The 14,486-nt window shown below is 44.6% G+C and overlaps 1 protein-coding gene across 2 annotated transcripts; it reads left to right on the top strand.

Annotated features, from left to right (window-relative positions):
• The first annotated feature begins 112 nt into the window (after positions 1 to 112).
• LOC133502060 (homeobox protein NOBOX-like) lies at positions 113 to 10,348 on the top strand. Of its 2 annotated transcripts, none has more exons than XM_061822424.1 (9): positions 113 to 2,987; positions 4,347 to 4,864; positions 5,350 to 5,512; positions 5,601 to 5,707; positions 6,714 to 6,850; positions 6,940 to 7,091; positions 7,271 to 7,484; positions 8,607 to 8,935; positions 9,833 to 10,348. In XM_061822424.1, the coding sequence occupies exons 1-9, from the start codon at positions 2,960 to 2,962 to the stop codon at positions 10,231 to 10,233; spliced, it is 2,049 nt and encodes a 682-aa protein (XP_061678408.1). In that variant the 5' UTR covers positions 113 to 2,959; the 3' UTR covers positions 10,234 to 10,348. The 2 variants fall into 2 exon arrangements, with proteins under 2 accessions (XP_061678408.1, XP_061678418.1); XM_061822434.1 differs by lacking the exon at positions 9,833 to 10,348 and adding an exon at positions 9,626 to 9,810.
• Positions 10,349 to 14,486: the final 4,138 nt, after the last annotated feature.

The following is a 14,486-nucleotide window of genomic DNA, read 5'->3' as shown; positions in this document are numbered from 1 at the left end:
AAAACCAAAAATAAACGGTGCCCTTCATTTTTTTTTTTTTTTTTTTATTTAGCAAAAAGCCTAAAAGTATGAGCAGAGGAAAAGTGCAGGCAGGGTACGAAAAAAAATCCTCGCCAAAAAAAACAACCGAGAATCTGATTGGTTTGCACGGAGGTCAAAAGGTCAAGCGTGCGGTTCGTCCTGTCCTCGGCCAATCGGAACGCGGCTCGTTCATGTACAAAGACAAGTGACGGATGGTAATGATCCTTCATACGCGATATCCATCGATGTTTTTGGCCTGGAGGGTTGGATGATTTCAATAATAATGATTATAATAACAATGCTGTATTAATAAACAAGAGGATGTGTATTTAGCTGTTTAAAACAAACAAACAAAAAGGTTTATATGTAAATAGCAGTGTTATCCTTTTCCGCCATCGCTAATCATTGCATGAACATTTTTCTTTTGTTTTTAATTTATCTGTCATCACTTTAGATGAGCTGTGCTCTGTCACACACACACACACACACGCGCAACTTGCTGTTGCCCCAATATTTTTCTCCATTTTCCATTTCCTGTCTGAGCTTTTTTTGCCCATTTTTTTTTTGTTTCATCCTAAATAATTGTCTTTTTTTTTTTTGGTATTATTATTATTATTCCTGTAGGTATATTGGCAGTGTGCCTCAATACTTCCCATCCCAATATTCGACACGCACGCACACGCGCGTAACGCAGTCCCCGTCAATCGCGCGCTCGCGGCTCGATCTCGTCCCGTTTCCCATCGGTCGGTTTCGCGCCCTCGCCGCCACGTTTGCATGACCTTCATTTACCTGCCGCCGCCTTGTAGGTTGAGGAGGGGCGCGTTTGGCTTCGGGAGGTGAGGCGGGGCAGGTGGGGCTTCTTATCTCCGAGATTGTAACCACGCCAGTGCGACTGGGCTAGTAGCTTCTTATACTCAGTACTGTAGATATTAAAAAAAAAAAAACATGCATGGGAGTCAAAATTATATTAGTGTGCGTGTGTCAAGAGATATGTTTGTGAGATGCAAGAGAAAGCTGTGTGTGTGTGTGAGTGCATCACTTGGGTATTTCACAGTTGAATATAGTGTGCACTGACTGTGTGTGTGTGTGTGTGTGTGTGTCTCTCTCTCTCTGCAAGCTCACAAGTGAATGTCTCACGCGCACACACACACACACGATCGCCGAGTGTGTCCCTCCACACGTCGCTTCCGCACATTTCAGGAATGATCTTAACATGTGTCGTCTTTTCTAAAGTGACTCCGTCTCCAAGTGTGCGTCTGTTTGTAGCCAAATAGGACAAGCGTGCGCGCGCGAGGCCAACGGAGGCGACGCGACGTGTACGTTTTGCTGTTCTCATTCCTGTTTTTTATACATTTGCATTTTTTTAAAGGCTGAGTTCTTTTTGCGTTGTCGGCCGCGTGAGCGCGGGAGGAGGCCCGCCCTCCGCGTTTTACTGTCGCCCTGTCACTAATCTGCCTCTCTGTTCCAAATAAAAAGACCTGATTGGCTAAAAAAAACAAAAGAAAAGTCGTCTCTGTCGCTTTTGTGTTTGGTTGTGCGGAGACCCCCTTGGTAAACAGTGAGCGAGTGTTGCCTTTGCGAGTTGTTGGAGCTACACCTTGTTTTACTATCAACTTCCTGAAGGCCCAACGCTTCAGTCCATTTTCACTTCCTGTGGGTGTGGCAGCCACTTAGCACTAATAACCTTTATCCAATGAAAACACTTCCTGTTTAAGCGTCTTTGCCCATGTGTATTTCCTGTATGCGTGGACAAAAATATGAATAGGTCGATCCTGCACCATTTTTTTTTTCTGTTGCGTGCCAACGGCGGCGCTAAGCTAGTAAGGACAAAGTTGTCACGGCGGTGGTTTGTGGCTAAATCAGCTGACATCCATCCATCCGTATTCTTTGCTGCTTATCCTCATGAGGGTTGCGGGGAGTGCTGAAGCCTTTACCAGCTGGTTGGCAGAGACAACCACCCGCACTCACAAGCACACCTAGGGCCAATTTAGAGTGTCAAATTAATGTTGCGTGTTTTTGGGACGTGGGAGGAAACCCACGCAGGCGCGGGGAGAACACGCAAACTCCGCACAGGCGGGGCCGGGTTCGAACCCGGGACCTCAAAACTGGGAGGTTAACGCTTTACCTAGCTGACATCAGTTACTTTTAATTTTCCATTTTTAACTATTGTGTAACTGTCACATCTTTTGCTTTTGAAGCAAGAACCCTATTCATTTTCAATGAAACTATGGGCTGACTCACCGACATCATATTTAAAATTAATTTAAAAGTTATTTCCATTCCCAGCCAATTTCCAGCTACTACTGACAACTTTGCAGTATGAACCAGAGATAAGGTCACCATATATAATTTAAGTTCATCTTCAGCTGCTGTTTACCCAACCACAGTCAAATTCAAGTGTACCGTTTTGCCAGCGACGTGACATCACTGCAAATACGTATCAGCACACTGTTGGTGTTTGAGCGCCCCTGAGCGTCATGGCAACGTATCCGGGGAGCCAATAGGAAGCGCGACATCTGGCGGCCCGCCGAGGAACCGCGGCCAAATCAACACCTCATTAGGAAATCACTGTGACAAGACGTGCGTTTAATCGCCTCATTATGTTGTTTGCGTAGCAATTAGCTGCCATGTCGCGACGCATTTATTACCAATTATGAAGCTAAATAAATATCATACATCGCTTTGTGTCAAATTGAATTGCTTTGCGGGTCTTTTGAAGAAATCTGAACACGTTCTGATTGGTCATCATCACCGGTGTGTGCCTTCTCGCTCACTGATTGGCTGGAAACACACGTGATCAACAGCAGGCGCGAGCTAACCAAGCAATCAATCAATCAGGCAATCAATCAATCCTATCGGGCGACTTGCCATGTCAAGCAGTGCCGGCGTTGAGTGACCCTGGCCCCGGCTTAATTGCTCTTTAGCGACGGCTGAAGCCATGGACGAAGTCTTCAATCAACCATTTGGTAAAAAAAAAAACAAAAACGCCTTCAATTGTCACTTATTAGCTCATTTTATTAGCAACGTCATTGCTCATTAGCTAACTAATCACTTGGACTTTTTGCTTCGTCATTTCTTGAACATGTTCAACAAAAAAAAAAAAAAAAAAAGAAGCGAAACAGTTTTTAATTCGTTTCCTCGCGAGGCTCCAGCCCTCCCGGTAGACGTTTTGTAAAAAGCCCAAAAGTAAGTCATTAACTCCGGTGACCTTCTGTTTGGAGTCGGTGGTACACGCTCGCTAGCTAATAGCTAGCAGGCCCGAGCTGAAAATTAACATTCAGGTGCACGCCTGGGGGGGGGGCACTCATTAATGAAGTCGCCCAACTTTTAATTACGTTCTTCTTGTGGGTTTGGATGTATTTTATCAGCTTTTAGTCAACATGTCCCGAGAAGTTGACGAAAAGTTCTTGTAACTTTATTTAGCTGGTTTGGTAACGCTGTTCATGTGGAAAAGGCTAAAACCTAACATTGCAGTGTAGTAGTAATCCATTGGATGCGAAAAGTAACAATATTTAAGACCTCACTAAACACCCCCATTTGTACTGCTATCCTGTTTTGGTTTTATCCGTTTTTATCTTTGCCTAGCAGTTTTCAATTTATTTCAAATCACTGAAAATCTGTGTGAAATGCAAATGAATGGAAAAGTCACGCCACCATGATTTGAAGGTTACTGAATCCAAAGATTTTAACCAATATCTGATATATGTTGCAAAATTAGACAAACATTAAAAACGTTCAGACTTGATTTTCAGAAACAACCTGGGCCTTGTACTCCTGTTTTGTATTAAAACCCACGTTTATATAAGTATTTGTCAAAATTGTAGGTGTGCAAGCACAATAAAGCTGCCATGGAAGAAAAATAATGAATAACAGAATAAGTGTATTATTTTTGTTTGTTTTTTTTTTTTTCTCTGCACACACAATTGACCGCTGTTTTATTTGTCACGTCGACAGTAAAGCCACACATGTAATACAGGTTGAAATGAAATTGTTTCTTTGCTCATTTCCCTCTCTTACAACAAGGAATATAAAAAGACCCCTCCCATCACACAATTACAAATAATGAAATATAAACAACCAATTATTTAATACAATAAAAATGTTTAATCCACATGGTACAGTTTACTATTTATTTTTTTGTGTCTTCATATCAACCAATTAATAAAATCAAGAAAATAATTCAATTCATGTATTTTAACTAGCCATTTTATGGGCTGGGTGGTGTTGGGGGAAAATGTCTGCTAAATTAATCTAATAATTACAGCAAGACTTGATGATATAAATGCTTGGCGGGTCTGCTCCTCTGTCATCTGTTTTTTTTTAAGGCTGTCCGAGTCTCCTTTGTGAGGAGCTTGAACCCGAAGGCAGCCAGGAGACAAAGAAGACAGGTGAGGAGGACAATCTGAGGGATGGAGAGAATGAAGGTGAAGCTAGTGAGAGAGCGCCACGGGAAGAGGAGGACCCCAAAAATGTCGCCGAAGTGGAAGACGGGAGTCCCCGGCAGAAAAACAGCAGAAAGACTCGATTGAAAAAGCCCAGCGAGCGTCCGAAGAACAACAAAGGACAGAAGGACGCCGTTGAGGACAAACTCAAAGCGGCGCCGATGAACTCCGAGGAGAACTCGACTCTGACGGAGCCCCCCGTCGGACTCCCGAGCGCCTACGACCTGTCTGAGCCCGCCGACCTGGACTGCGGCGACTCGGGTCCGGACGGACCACCTGCTCCCATCCCTGTGGTGGACTCGTCCCGGAACTCTGTCCCCGTGGAGCCCACCTCGACCAAGAGGCCGCCCGCTCCTCTTCTGCAACAAACCCTGTCCCAGCAACCCCTGGAACCGCTAGAGGTGCCTCGCAATTCAAAGCAATTTAACACTTGACGAAAGCCAAACTAAATACAACCCAGTCTGCCGTTTTGGTTCAAAGCAGCCATTTTAGGGTCCATCTTGGCATTTACAGCAAATGTTAGAAGACAAACTAACGTAAACCGTCGTTTATCCCAGAGTTACGTTCCAGAAAAGTCCGACAACGGTACATGAAATCTAAGAAAAGCTTGACTTTTTTTACTATATTTTTTAAGTTTAGTATTTGCATTCCAATGACAATTTGTGAAAATGCGTATTATTGAGCGGTGCAAATATTTTCTTTGTCCTCTTGAGGCGAGTTTGCATGACTTGAACAATAGTCCACCTGGCCATGATGGCAACAGTTTATTTCCCGGGTTAACCATTTGCACCGTTCCTCACCCTGTCACCCTCGGCAGAACACATAATAATAACCACACACTGTTGCGGTATTTGGTACCGTTAACCAGCGTTGTTCTCTGCGTCAGATGGAAATCACCCAAGTGTATTCCACCCGTCGCTCCATCCGTTACAGCACCCGGGGTCGCGGCCGGGCCCCCACCTTCCAGCTGCTCCCCGAGCTGGAGACCGTGACGGGCTGCCTGCTGCCGCCGCCGCCCAAAAAGAAGACGAGGACCTTTTACAGCACCGGTGAGGCCCACATCATGTTCTGTGCTATTGTTCAGAACTGGTGCCAGGGTTTTTTTTTTTTTTTTTTTTTTTTTTCCGGTTTGTGTAGATCAATTGGAGCACTTGGAGGCCTTGTTCCAGGATGACCACTACCCTGATGCTGAGAAGAGGAAAGCCATCGCCGTATCAGTTGGCGTCACTCCTCAAAGGATTATGGTCAGCCTGCCTGCCTGCCTCAGTTCACCTCTACGCTAAACATGGAGTTATCTCCAGTAAATATTCACCCTGAAGAAAACCCCGGAAGGGTGCACGAGTTTCTTGTCCTGTTCTGTTGGGCTCTTGTCTGGTCCGGTGCTGCCCTCTTTTGTTTTGTTCTGTTCTTGTCTGGTTCTTTTCCTCTTTGAGTCTTATCATGTCCTGTTCGGTCCTTCCCTCGTCTTTTCCTGTCATATTTGTGTTTCCTTGTCTAGTGATATTGTTTGATCTGGTCCTGTCCTTTTCTGTTCTCATCCTTTCTGGCTATGTCCTGTCTTGGTCTTAACTTATCCTGCCCTTTTCTTGTCTCGTGCGATTTAGTCCATGCCTAGTCTTGTTTTGGCTTGTGGCAGTGTTTTCTGGTCTGGTTTTGTCCTTGCCTTTTCTTACCTTGTCATTTTTGTGTGCAATGTCCTTGTCTTGTCCTGTCAGACCCTATCCTTGTCTATTCCAATATTTCTTGGTATTGTCCTGTCCTGTCTGGGTCTTAGCTTGTCTTGTCTGGTCCAGTCCTGTCTTAGTCTGGTACTAGCTGGGCTTTAACTGGTGGTGTGTGGGGATTTTTTTTTTGTCCCCCAATCTTGTCTTCCGCTAAGGTCCTCTTTGTGTTCCAATTTTATTTGGTCCAGTCTGGGTCTCAAATTGTCTTGTCCGGTCCTTGTCTAGTTTAGTCTGGTCCTGACCTTCTCCGCTCATATCGTTGTCTGTTCCAGTCTCGTGTGGTCCTTTTCTTGTCTTGTCCAGGAAAATCTTTTTGTTGTCTTGTTTTTCCTCATCCAGTTTAGTGCTTCTCTTGTCCAGTCCAGTTTTGTACCCTTGCCGGTTGTAAATTTTGTCCGGTGTTGTCCTTTGGGGATCTTAACTACTCATATCCAGTTGTTGTCTTTTGTATGTGTATTCTTGTCTTTAGGTGTTGTCGTTTGTTTATTGTCTGAGTGAGCTGACCGTTTGCGGTGTTGCGCGTCAGGTGTGGTTCCAGAATCGCCGAGCCAAGTGGCGCAAAGCGGAACGCTCGGTGTCGACTAAAGCCGAACAGCAGCACAGCCGGGGGAGATGGAGCCCCGCCCACCCCGCACTGCCCAACATGGCCGCCACCGCAAGCAGGTTTTTTGTTGTTGTTTGTTTTTCCCCCCTCCCTGGCATTCACAGGGGCTGTGTTGAATCACCCGATGACCACCGGGCCCGCTTTTCAGCACGGGGGCGCTCGTGGTCCCCGGACACTTCGGCGCCAAGATGCCGTCGCTGGACCCCGTGCCCCGCTTGCGACCTTTCGCCACGTTGTCCACGCACACGCTCTCCACGCACACCCTGTCTTCCGTCAGCCACCTGCTGGCCACCAGTCCAGGTTTTTGCGTTCACGTCCTCATCCGGCTAATCAGTTTACGCAAATGACATCCATTATCGAAGTTGTTGCATGTATGCGTCGTAAAACTCTGAGTGGCACAGGCCTCGGCGGAAGCGTCAAAACCGGGGCGGGGAGTGGCTTTCGTGTCGGCGTTTTAATCGGCGCCTTTGGTCTCCAAGGTCAGTCCAGATTGAAAGAGCTGCCCGACTTCCACCCCCGCCCCATGTGCAGCCCTCCCCCGCTGAGACGAGCCAGCCTCCCCCTCCTCACTGCCGCCGCCTACGACTTCAACGCGCCGCCCCCACTGCCCCCGCCGCCGCCGCCGCCTCTCTTTGTGGACGACGGAGCCTCCCTGGCCCACTGCGACAGCCAACCTCTGCAGACGGACACCAGGTCAACGCCTGACACAACCTCGCACCCACAGTACCACACACGATGGACGCTACTTTGGGCACACGCGCACCCTCGGACAATTCATCAATTAAAGAAGACACCGCTGCAAAATTAATTCGTATTTTTTTGAGTGAAATGGTTTTTTTTTTTTTTTTTTTGACTCTATAAATGAAACCAACATCAACTCAAAAAAAAAAAAAAAACAAACGGTGTCATTTTCAGCATGTCTACAGAAAAAGAAAAACATTCAAAATGCATCTGTAGAATTATATTTACTGTGTATTATTTTTAAAAATAGAAAAATAACACTGGTGACTATTTTATCATTTTGGATCAAAACAAACAAAATAGTTGTTTATAAAAAGATACAAAACAAGTGTAATAGCTCTCAAAATCAATTTGAAATCATCCAAACAATTGAGAACAAACACTCATATTTCCAAGAAATATAATTGTGATGAAAATATGAAGCATTAATGTTTGGGTATAAATCAGTACATTTTAAATTAAAATGTAAAATGTTATTTTCAGTAGGAAAATAAAATAAAAAGAAGTCCAACTGCTTTCAAATATAGAGGTCATGCGCAATGTCAATCAAAACCAACCACTGGTAATGATCCAAATCATAAAATAGTCTAGCCATCCATCCATATTCTGAGCCGCTTATCCTCACGAGGATCACGGGAGTGGCGGAGCCTACCCCAGCTGTCATCGAGCAGGAGGCGGGGTACGCCCTGAACTGGTCGCCAGCCAATCGCAGGGCACACGGAGACAGACAACAGTCGCAGTCACAATCACACCTTGGGGCAATTTAGAGAGTCCAATTAATGTCGCATGTTTTTGGGATGTGGGAGGAAAGCGGCGAACCCGGCACGGGGTGAACATACAAACTCCACACAGGTGGTTTTGGGATTGAACCCCGATCCTCACAACAGTGAGGCCAACACTCTAACCAGTTGCCTCGCCGAGTTTAATAAATGTCAATTTTAATGGGCTAATAAAAAAAAAAACAAGTACAAAATAAATGAATGTTGTGCAAGGAAAGCTGTAAAGTGTTGAGTGAGTATTTCTAGATGAATGTTTTTTGACTAAATGTATTCGTTTGCTGTGTTTTGCGTTCAGTTCTCTGTTTGACTTCGCCGACAAGCTGGACCACCTCGCGCCGGGCCATCACGCCAACGCCCAGCTGTCCTTCCAGCTGCAGACGTCTTGCCCCCCCGGCCAGGCCCCCCCGCAGCAGCAGACCTCGACGTCCCTGCCGCCCCGCGTGGCCTTTCTCACCCCCTCCCCTTACCTGACCCCCAAGTCTTCGGACGGCATCTCCAGCTCCTACTTCACCTACGACCCTGCGGGGAATTCCAGCGGCGGAGTCACCTACTCCATGGGGGGCCAGTCCTTCGTGAAGTCGCAGGGTGGGGGCCAGATGCTGTTGCAGCCCACCAACCACCACGGTGAGTCTCAGCGGATTACCAAGGTAAAAGCGGTACACGCTCACGCTGCATCGTTCACACATTCATAGATTTTGTTGTTGTTTTTTAGAGCATATTCCCCGTTATTCGCTGAATGTCTGGTTTAGTCGCTGTTTTTGTGCTCAGGTGAAGGTAAAAAAAAAAAAAAAAAAAGAAGTCAGACTCTCTGGTGGAATCTCAGCGTTATTGTGAATTGAATTGATAGTCTTTTGTGTCCTGTTTTGTTGGCAGTCCTTAAATGGAGTCAAAATTGAAACTATGTAATAACACATTTAAGTAGTAGTAGTAACGTTTATATTGGCATGTAGAGGCGGAAAGGTAAGATAGATTAATGCGTGTTGAAGAATTACACCACTGAATGCAGTTTTTTATGTAACATGGGTTCATGATTGTGTACATGCTAGCCGACTTTATGGTGCTTTTAGATTTTAAGAGATTTTTTTTTTTTTTTTTTTTTTTTTGTGGGGACCGGGCATCAGTTATTTGTGGATTTTTGGTAATTACAGGAAAAACTGTTCCAAACAAATATGAGCGTTCATCTGAGGTGGCACGCTGTGGCGACCCCTAACGGGACACGCCGAAATATATTTATAGAAGTGCTGAATCCCTTTTACAAAGATGGCAATTTTCCACCTTTTATCCCCATGTTGTCGTTCTGTATGTACAACACAGACAAAGCAGTGGACCCAGTAAAATTCCACATTGAGGTACCATGAGAGCCACGGGACAGCGACTTATAAAGTTTGAACACTCACCTCTGCTTGGCTGTTGGGAGCATTTGTTGCTATTACAAACGGAATGCAGGGAAAATGAATGGAACCGACACACACTCCGGGGGGGGGCAATGTCTACCCAGCGGTTTTCCGTGTTTACACGCAGGTGGCCTGGCGTCCTACCAGTCGTACCCTTGGGCTAACGTGTACGCCCAGCCTAACGTTTGCCAACTGGGTCCCAGTTACCCCGCCGGATTCCCCGGCACCTCCGCCCAGGACCTCCAGATGGCCTCGTCCTCCGCCGGCGTGCCCAACTACTTCCAGCACACGTACGAGCGTGACGGCGCCACCGTCCTCCCGCCCTTGTCCAGCCTGCAGCCGTCCCGCCTCAGAGGTGAGAGCGGGATGGTCGCAAAGGGGGCGGAGGTGGCGCCTCTGTTCCCCTTGCAGGCCAGCCCCAGCTCCCTTTGCGGCCCGGTGGCGCCTTCTTGTGTCAAGATTGAGTATGACAGCCCCCAAGCCATTCACAGCCACTTCCACTGTGACTTCTCCCCCATTCAGTTCTGAACCGTGTGTGTTGTATATAATCAGTAATAATAATAGAACATTTTTGTTTGGGTTTGCTGTTTTTTGCAAGGTTGCAATAAATATGTGTTCCTGGTCGTGCCCGGGTGGGCCTTCACTGGGACTTTCCGTTTTTACCTCGCAATCATACAAAACATCAATACCATGCAAAAACATAATAGCAAGTAGTTGTTCAGTGTATGTAACGTATATTAATATTTACCTAAAAAGAAAACATATCTGGAAAATGCAAACACTTCATTCTCACCAGAGAATTAAATATATTTACGTGCGTGTACACCATCATAATTGAAAAGTTTCACTCTGATCATCCAATAAGAGGATGGAAAAATGCTAACATTATTGTAAACAAGTTCCTTGGGGGATTAATTTGAAATCTAAATACAGTGGAAGATAGTGGTTTTGGAAACTTTTTACAAGCGTCACCCACAAATTGCTTAGCTCTCTACAAGTACCACCACCATGTACAAAAATCAGTGATATTCTCAAACAATTAAAAAAAACATTTTATTAACAATGTAATCAAATGATTTGAAATCACTGTCTGCTGTAATCATGTACAACAGGTACTCTTATATGAACTAAATAATTACAAAAAAAAGCTCACAAAAAATAAAAATCTGGTAAAAATGTAGATTTGTCATGTGGGTAAAGAACAGAACCCTGTGGTATGCCACTTCATGTGCAAGATAAATACTTAACCATATATAGACGTGATATAAATGCTATAATACAAAACAATTTGAGCAATTATTTAATAAGGTTAATGAATAGAATGAATAAAAATTGAGAAAAACATTTTGATTCACCAATTTTGGGGGAGAAAACGGTTAAATTATACATAGAAGGATGCAAGAAATGCATATGGGGTGGTTCGCGGGCCGCAGTGGTAGAATTAAGTTGTTTAGCATCGTCATGAAAGCTCCGTTATTGCCTGCGTGGAGCCTGGTCCTCGGGTCCCCTCCGTAGTCCGCGGGGAGAAGTCGCGGGATGATGGAAGGAAGGAAGGCAGGAAGGTTGGATGGATGCATGCGAATGAAGGAGTCAACTTATGTAACCGCTGCTGCACTTTTAATGAAGTGCCCTCTTTTTTTTTTTTTTTTTTTCCCCCCCCTCTCACTTTTTCCCGCTCGCTGGCTGGACGCCTTGTAGCTGTTGACAGTAGAAACACTTCAGTCTGTGTGCGCGAGTGAGAGACCGTGTGAGAGAGTGAGCTCCACGAGAGAGGATTTGCGTGAGTGAGCTTCTGTTAGTGGATGAAAGTGAATGTGATGCTTCCTGTGAGAGTGTAGAAGGGCGTGAGTGTCTGAGAGTGTGCGTAGGGATGTGAATGTCTGAGAAAATTTGTTTGTGAAGGGAAATAGTATGTGGGAGAGTGGTCGTGAGAGTGTGTGTTTGTAAAAATGGGTGTAAGAATCTGGATTGACTATGAGAGTGAGCTCTTGAGAGAGTATTTGTGTGAGTGAGCATCTGTTAGTGGTTGAAATGTGGGAGACTGTATGAGCATCATAAATGTTTCTGTGTGTGTTGCTTTCTGCGAGAGTGGAGAAGAGCGCGAGTGTCTGTGTTTTACCTATGAGAGTGTGTGTAGGAATGTGAATGTGTGAGCACATTTGTGAAGTGAAATAGTACGTGGGAGAGTGTTCGTGAGAGTGAGCCTGAGTGTGTGTGTGTGTGTGTGTGTGTGTGTGTGTCTGTGTGTGTGGTAGTGTTATTAAGTGGCACTGTGTGTGTGTGTGTGTGTAAGAATGTGGAGTGTTCTTGAGAGTGTTTGTGTGATACTGGATGTGAGAGGAGGTGAATTTGAGTGAGAGCGCAAGTCTCTCCGTTCTCGTCAGTGTCTCAGTGAGTGTACGTGCGGGAGTACGGAAGTGAGGGCTGGTTGTTAGTGTAATGGCGTACGTGTACCCGAGAGAGTGTCAAGAAGCGAGAATATGTCCGAGGGTGCGTGTGTGAGGGACTATTCACACTGTGGCCAATCTGTAATTCAAATTTGTGCAAGTTCCTGGTCCGCGCTTTGGACGGGACGCGGCGCAGTCTGCAATTAAGCTTGTATTTTATTTCAGTTTTTTCCCCCCAGAACTTCCTCTGGAGCGAACAGAGAGAGTATAGAATCCAGTTCGAGGGGCTGAATGTGTGAGTGTGTGTGTGATGCTTCATTCCACCTCCATCCTGCTAAATCAACATAGACCGAGATTAAAAGAAAGGCAAACTTGTTTCAATATTTATGTTTGCGGGGAGATCTTTGCAACATCATCCCCAACACACACACACGTACGGTACAGTACACAAAGACACACACGGTTGTTGTCCAGTGCGGAACAAAGATGGCAGACTTTTCAGTTGTGGCGGTTTTTGTCATAAAAAGTACGAAAAAAAGGTGCGGTTGACGAAAGTGACAACAGATGTGCGTCTATGCAGGAATTACGAATGGCAGATCATTTTTTAAAAAATCTTTTTTATTTTCTTAACGGGCTGGTAATACATGCAGCGTGAGTTTGCTTTAGGCTTGTTTGCGTGCTACGAAGCTGGCGGTGCGTCGTCGTTATGTTTGATGTTCTCTGTCGACGCGTGCAAACCCAAAAAAATACGGCTTACGGGAATATTATCTAATGTATGTTTTTTGTGTCTGTTTTTGTTGGTTTAATGATGAAGAGAGACAAACAACTAGTGGGCAAAGGAAGGATCCCTGCGGGACACCGTTCCATGTTGTAAACATATGCGATAAATTTAGAACTACTATATAAATAAAAAAAATTCAACAATTTATGGAGTGAATACACCTGCATAAATTACAAAATAATGAGGAATGGATAATGAATAAGAAATCATTTTCATTAATCACTACATTATAAATAAAATTCTGAAATAAAAAACGAGTCATATTTTGAGAAGTATTTTTATCATATATGAAACGTTATAGTCCCAAAACATCAGTTTTAACTCACACTATCATAGGAAAAAAAACATAGATGTTTTAAAAAAAGTAAATTAACAATAAATCTTTAAGAATAAAAAAATCTGTGGCCACAGCAAAAATACCAGAACATATCCACATCCTTTTAAAAATCTAAACTATGGTATGGTGCCATTTTATGTCCACCATAAATGACATTTTAATTTTACATTGGATCCCGCTGAACAACAAAGAACGTTTGAATTCATAATCGTTTGCTTTGAAACATTCACTGAAGACGATTTGAAAAGGGAAATCGAAACTCTTCAGTGAATCCATTTAAATGTTTCCCAAAAGGGGGTCTCTCACATGCCATTTTTCATCATTCCAAAGGGAAATATAGTGTTTATGAAAAGTTTCATTACTTTTCCCAGTTTTCCCGTTTGGTTGCTCTCTTTCTAACTGCGATTGGCTGGCGACCGGTTCGGGGCGCGCCCCGCTTCCTGCCTGGTGACAGCTGGGATCGGCTCCAGCGCTCCCGCCACCCTCGTTGAGGATAAGCAGATCAGAAAGTGGACGGATGATGTGGATATATATATATACATACACCTTGGTAATGTCGATTTTCATTCATATAGGAAATATGTGGGAGCGCTTCCTGTAGGTCGCACCCCTCCGTATTTTCAATCCTCAATTGCGGCTTGTGTGTGTGTGTGTGTGTAAGGGCAGGTCGGAGGAATGCGTCCTGGACTGGGCGGGGTGGGATGTTGGTGGTAAAAAAGAGAGGTCTCTGTTTCACGTGTATATGGCTCCCATTGATGTGCGTAAACATACTGTATATGTGACTGTATTCGTGTTTTTTTTTTTTTTTTGGGGGGGGGGGGGGTTCCCCTTGTGTCTGCGCCTTCAGGGGGTCCCACCGGTGCTCACCCGCCACTGCGCCGTAAGGACTGCGTTACAACTTCCTGTTATGAGTTCCGTGTTCGCGTTTTTATTGCTCCGTGTGTTTTTGCCAACGCAATATTTCCCAAACAATTTTGGGGAAGATTGCGGTAACATTTTGAATATTACGAGCCCCTGGAAACAGTGTGTCAATATTGTATAATATTGCAGACTCTGCAGCAAATGCTATTCTTTTCAATATTTACAGTAGTTTGCATAACATTTCATTTGCGAAGAATTGCTTTGTTGGTGTATGTTAATGTCCATTTTTTTAAAGTCACAATGTTAATATACCAAAAGAGAAGATTAAAATGAGATCAATATTTCAAGAAAACAGTCAAAGAATCAAGTCTGTAAAAAGAGAGGGGAAAAAAATAAGTGGGCAAAGGAAAGAACC

This window comes from Syngnathoides biaculeatus, chromosome 1 (assembly GCF_019802595.1).
Source record: "Syngnathoides biaculeatus isolate LvHL_M chromosome 1, ASM1980259v1, whole genome shotgun sequence".
NCBI classification, from domain to species: domain Eukaryota; kingdom Metazoa; phylum Chordata; class Actinopteri; order Syngnathiformes; family Syngnathidae; genus Syngnathoides; species Syngnathoides biaculeatus.
Note: the sequence above shows the minus strand (reverse complement) of the source record. Positions and strands in the feature narration are given on the sequence as shown.